Raw genomic sequence first — 6,015 nt, 5'->3', positions numbered from 1 at the left:
AAAGGGTTAACATGTAACTTTGAACTTACCCTCAGCACCAAGGTGCTTTTTAGCTTTTTTAGCTCATTGTTTTGGTTGTGTCTACGTAGTTGAGCAGCAAGCTAAAGACCCAGATGTTTCTTTCAGGAATTGTTAAAAACTAAAAGGAGAGTGAATATTCATCAGTTGGCTGGAAACACCAGAAACTCTTAAATTAATGCTTATATTGCTCCATGTCTGCTGGATGTTTACATAGCTGCTAAAAAGTTCACCATAATGATTTTATAAGGTCAAAATGTGTCAGAATTTCCGATTTTTCAGCTTTTTGTCCCTCTGAAGGGCTAAAAAAAATCAATAAATGCAGCTTTAAGATAATGTGATGAAAAACAAGCAAACAATTGTAAAAAACTCAAGGGAGGCTAATAATATTTTTTAATATAATATAGAGTCTTAAAAATGGACGTTACTGTTATACTGTACATACGTATATACAAATATATTCAAATTTATATTCAAATATGAGGTTTGTAAACATTTGGCTTTTTGATGCTGATAAGACATCACAGTGTAGCAAACAGTGCTGGCAGGCTGATACTCTGTCCATTTCTCTCTCTCGTTATTTGTCTCTGAAAAAAGAAGAGAAGAATCCTTTCCCTCCTTCTCCTTTCACTTTCAAAGACTTGCTTCTTTGGAGTCCTCCTTGACTTTGTTTCTCTCGCTGCTGTTCCTTCTGTCTCTCCTCCTCCCTTTGCAGCACCTGTTCATTGATCACCAATCGCATGTCCTCCTGTAACAAGAGAAAAGGTTCAGATATATGCTGCTTGTGCACTGTAGCCAAAATACATAATCTATTATTTACTAGCACTGCACACAGACTCACCTGCCAGGCATCCAACTCTTGGGACAGCGCCACCTTGTGTTTGATGGTGTTGAGAAGCTGTTGGGTCAGTGTTTCTTTCTCCTGACGCACTGTGGCCAGCTCACTCTCTAAGAAACTGGATGTTAACATGATAATTAGCCAAACATATAATGCTGCAGGTTTCAAATGATCTGAAATGATTTCGAATCAAATAGGCAAATATGTTGTTTTACATTACCTGTAGCTTGGCTTTTCAGGACTGCTTCTAAAGGGCTTTATTTCTTCCCTCAAAGACTCCAGCTCCCCTTGTTTAGATTGCAACTGCAGAGTGTAAAATTGAAAGGCACATATATCATACTGATAATTTAATAACATTTATTCTACTTATCTAAAACGCTCACATTTTCATAGTCTCTAAAAGCTTTAAAGATCCCCTCCAGAAATGTTTAAACACATAAATATACTGACATGAAACATCTTCTACTTGTCAAGTCTCAAGTTTCCACATCACATTGTGTAAGTTGCATACTAGACCACGACTGGCCTCTAAACTAGTTGTGATGTCACAAAGATGTCTTTAACTCAGATTGAAGGTGAGCTTTTGTTCTTCAGTAGCTGTGAAATGTGAAAACAGCATTCAAGTGTCAAACTCTGCACGTCCGTCATCCTGCACAGTGACGCTCAAAGATCCAAGAAAAGCAACAATAAACAAAACATATTTTTGAGTGGAGGCGGACTTTAACTGTAGCAAGATGCAAGTGATAAAACTAGAAGACTAACCCCAACCCATTAAAGGATAAATACATTGATGTTAGCTGCATAGACTGCATGATATTCTTCTATTTAGCCTGCATTTTTATTGAATTTCAACAAATAAGCAGAGATATGATCTACATTATTTATTAAAAGCATAAAGTCTTTAACTTACTTATACTCGTATACTAGACAAATCTGCAAATACATTTAGTTCTATTCCTAAACACAATTGCAAAGGTTTTTACCTATTTCAGGCTGTCTTAACTCACTAAAATTGGAACCAGCAACAAATTACAGCATCTCCTGTAGTTAGGTTAATCAAGTCTTTCTTTCATATTACATAAAATAAAAGTCCAACAGTGCTTGTGAAAGGGGTGTCAACAGACCTCCTCTTTGAGTGCTTGTATCTCTTCATCTCTTGCTTGGAGAACCGTGGAGTGAGCTAGAAGTGCCTCTTTAGCCTGGTTAGCAGGGGAGACATACACAACAACTTATTACACACATGGCCACCCACAAAACTACAACACTCATTATCAGCTGTTTGTGCTTTTACTGCAAATTTTACTGCAAAGAGGGGAGACAGCTTAGTATCAGATTATCGAAAGAAGGATGTCAGTACAGGGTAAGAATTAGTACACACAAGCCAAGTTAGATTATGAAGGTATTGAGTGCAGTTGCTCAGCGTGTAGAGAGAGTGTGTGTGTCTCTGTGTGTACCTGCGATTGCTGAATTTCACTAAGCAGAGACAGAGGTTGTGTGTGTGTACTGTCCAGGATGCTCTCTTCTCCCAGGTTCAGAGATTTTTGCTGTAGAGAGCGATTCAAGGTACGCAACTCAAACACCACTCCCTGCTCCTGCTCTATCTACACACACAAACACACAAACACACACACACATAGAGACCAAGAGCTGCAGTCAGAGCGCTGTAACTAGTCATGTTAGTGACTTTGGTTAGTAATGAGTTATATCTCCTGCCGTCATGTTTCTCACCCTGTTCCCTCAGGCTTCATCCCTTATTGCTACTGTTTCATCATAAATACCAGTCAGCCGTTGATCCTCACCTCTGCTTCTTTCTCTCGCAGCATCGCCTGCAGTTCTGACAGTCTGTCTCTCAGGCCATCTCTCTCCATGCGGACTCTATCACTGTCCTCTTGACTAGCTTTTAGTTGTACCTCCATGCGCGACAGCCGCTCCAGCAAAACTCTGTTCTGTATGGGAAGGCATAGACAGACAGACAGACAGACAGAGGAAGGAGAGGTGGATGGACAGAAAATACTTTATAAATGGTGCAATGAAACCAATAAAAGACTAATAACTGAAATAACTGCCACACTTAAATCATGAAATGAGTTCTCTGGCTCTTTTTTTAGATACATTTAAATTAAAAGTTTCACATTTTTTCAAGAGTGCCTGAAAATAAATGTTCCTGTATGAACATTGAAATTGTTTTTTCTTGTTGTAATCACTCCTCCTGTTCATACTGGCCGTTAAAATATCCATAATGTGCGTTCATTGTAAATGATGGGGGACAAAATCCACAGTCCATGTTTTGTGCAAAAATGTATTTAAAAGTTTATCCGATGCTTATATGAAGCCTCAGCCATCTAAATTAGTCAAATCAAGTTGATATCTTCCAAAGTTACAACCTTTGTAGTGCAAATTTCCCTCTTTTTGTTACTATCCTTTCATTGACACTCAACAGGGAAACAATGTCCTAGGAAACACTAACTTTGGAAGAAATTCACTTGACTTGACAAATTTGGATGGTGGCTGAAGTCTCATATAAGCTTCAGATACACTTTTAAATAACTTTCTGCACAAAACAAGGACTTTGGATTATGGCCCCCATCACTTGGTGGAGATCTTCTATAATGGTCAGTATGAACAGGAGGAATGATTACAAGCAAGCAAAACCTCTTTTAATGTTCATATGGGCACCTGGCTATTGTTTTAAGACAGACTTGAAAAATTGTCAACCTGTCCTTTAATCTTATTCATTTCAGTCATAGCATGACACATTTATAAACTACATCCGATGCTTTTAGATATGGATACTTATGGTCCAGAGTCCTTTAAAAAAAGACTTGAGATTTGACTTATATTTGTCTGCTGAGTCATGACTCTCTAAAGACTGGACTTGATGTGAGTTTCAACAAAGCAATAAAGTTTACTTAGACATCTACAGTAGCCAAACCCTTTGAATGTTTAATTATTATGAGAAATTCAATGATAAGGCTAAGAGTACAATGTTCAAATGGCATGATTCATAACTTGCTAGTGAAGAGTGACTTGACTTGGACTTGCCCCAAAAGACTGAATGTTTATTGTGTTATCTTAAATTATCCACTATCACTCTAGGATTTCAGATGGCATAATATGTTCATGACTGTGAAACTGTGGCGTTGATGGCGTTTGAAACTTGAAACATTTGAAAGCGACTGATTTGTAGCTATACCTCTGCTTGTATGTTCTCTACTTGTGTGAAGCTGATATTTCGGCTGAAAGATGACTCTTCCATCTCTTCTCTGAGGGAACGGAGCTCAGTCCTCAAGGAGTGTTCCAGTGTTACAGCCTAGATGGGAGGGAGATGGAAAAGTTGAGAAAGGCTATTGTTAAATGAGTGACTCCCAAAACCTGCTAGTCTGCATTGTTTCTGTCTGCGTGACTGTGACTTTACACTACACACAGAGAGAGTGAAACAATTCCCACACACGTCTGCTCTTTTTTTAGCATTATAACATCATCAAAACATTTTCTTTGGTGAGTTAGGGGTGAAGAAACCTGCCTGTTCACTGGCTATATAAACTGACCTCGGCAAGCTGCTCCACCAAGCGCTGGTTGTGATTGGCTAACTGAGTGAGTTGTTCACTCTCGTCCCTTCGCTTGTCTCGCCCCTGGTTGTGATGTCGCTCCAGCTCAGCCTTTAAAGCGGCTAAATCTGCTGTCAGCTCTGCCTCTTTCTGCCCAGATGCCAGTTCATTCATCTCCAGCTTTCTGTGAAGAACGTGTTTCTCCTGCTGTAAAGCCTGAGATATTAAACACAACATTAACAAAACTGACTTTATGGAAACATGAAATCTATAAGCTTCTGCCAATAAATATCAGATCCTGGAGTAAATGGATCATTCATTTCTATGCCTTTGTTCTTTTCTTTGTATTCTTATTATTATTTATAGTTTTTTTCCTCAATGAGGGCTCTTTTGTTTGTACTGTTTCAAGAAAATCAACTTTTTCATTGCTATTATCTGTGAAACAGTGTTCATGCATTGAGTGGCTACAGGTGTAATGAGGGAGTCAGATGTGGCTGTGAAAATCCTCTTGTGTGCAATTAAAGCTTGTGCTTACAGTTTTCATAATAGTCATAAATATAGTAATCATATAGCCACAATAATAAAGGCTTTATAACTTCATCAACTGTTTTCCTGTTAATTTATTAGATGTATGTGACACACTAAAACACAACCATGCATGGGATTAGTGTGTAAAAATTAGACATTAGTGACATCAGTAGTGATATAAACTTCAACAAGTTAGTTTATATTCATAATGTTTTGAGTTTGACTTCAGCTTAGAATGATACATTGAGCAAATGTTTACCATGCTGAAAAAGGTTAATAGTCTTTGTGCTCTTCCCCCTTAAGCATTAACAAAGTTTGCATAGCTACAAAAAAAACAGCTTCATCCTTACCTCCACCTCCCTCTCCCTCTGCTCCAGAGAGGCTGCCAGCTCCTCATTCTTCTCCAGTAAAGCCTGTCCCAGCTCCGCAGCCAGTATCAGGTCTGTTTCTATCCCGCCTCCGCCATCAATGCCACCGGGAGAGGACGTAGATGAGGGAAGAGCAAAGGAGAGCGAGACGGAGGATGATGAGGAGAGAGGGAAGAAGGAGTCCTCCAGGCTGGGGGAGGGAAGACTGTTTTTCCTTGGGGTGAACATTGTTGACAGTCGTGGGTTTGACCCCCACGTCTTGGGCATGTAATCCAGACTCACAAAAGCAGGTGGACAGTCGCAAACTTATAAAAAATATTTTTCTTTAAAAAATGCAGTCCTTTTTGGCTTCTTGGTGTCTGTTCTGGAGTGATTTGATCCGTTTATTTTTCAGTTTTGTAATCCAGAGTATGTCCCCGCCAGTCTTTTTCTTCACTGTGGTGCCAGTGGTCCAGAAGCTGGTATCATTCAAATCTTTTCATCTCTGCTTCACAGATAACCCTGAAGGTGGGAAAAGACACTCAACAATATGGAAAACCACTGTGGACAGATTTCTTAGCTGTAAGTGTGAAATTCAGGACATGTATGAGTATCAGACTTGTTGTTTTCTAGTAATACAATCTCAGATGGCCTTTAAGGAGGCTTTTTGTCTGACAGGCGCCTTTGTTACTCTGACCGAAATACCAGCTGCACTATTATCTTTGTTTTGCTCCCC

General features: G+C 39.2%; 1 protein-coding gene across 2 annotated transcripts; it reads right to left on the bottom strand.

Annotated features, from left to right (window-relative positions):
* Positions 1 to 402: 402 nt before the first annotated feature.
* Positions 403 to 5,567, bottom strand: bicdl2 (BICD family like cargo adaptor 2). Of its 2 annotated transcripts, XM_067608081.1 has the most exons (9): positions 5,283 to 5,567; positions 4,405 to 4,620; positions 4,050 to 4,166; positions 2,656 to 2,802; positions 2,311 to 2,457; positions 1,981 to 2,055; positions 1,077 to 1,159; positions 860 to 974; positions 403 to 766 (listed from the first exon to the last, which is right to left on the bottom strand). In XM_067608081.1, the coding sequence occupies exons 1-9, from the start codon at positions 5,565 to 5,567 to the stop codon at positions 596 to 598; spliced, it is 1,356 nt and encodes a 451-aa protein (XP_067464182.1). In that variant the 3' UTR covers positions 403 to 595. The 2 variants fall into 2 exon arrangements, with proteins under 2 accessions (XP_067464182.1, XP_067464183.1); XM_067608082.1 differs by lacking the exon at positions 2,311 to 2,457.
* Between the last annotated feature and the right edge of the window lie 448 nt (positions 5,568 to 6,015).

Source organism: Thunnus thynnus, chromosome 13 (assembly GCF_963924715.1).
Source record: "Thunnus thynnus chromosome 13, fThuThy2.1, whole genome shotgun sequence".
Taxonomy (NCBI): Eukaryota; Metazoa; Chordata; class Actinopteri; order Scombriformes; family Scombridae; genus Thunnus; species Thunnus thynnus.
The sequence above is the reverse complement of the archived record's forward strand: the minus strand, read 5'-3'. Positions and strand labels throughout refer to the sequence as shown.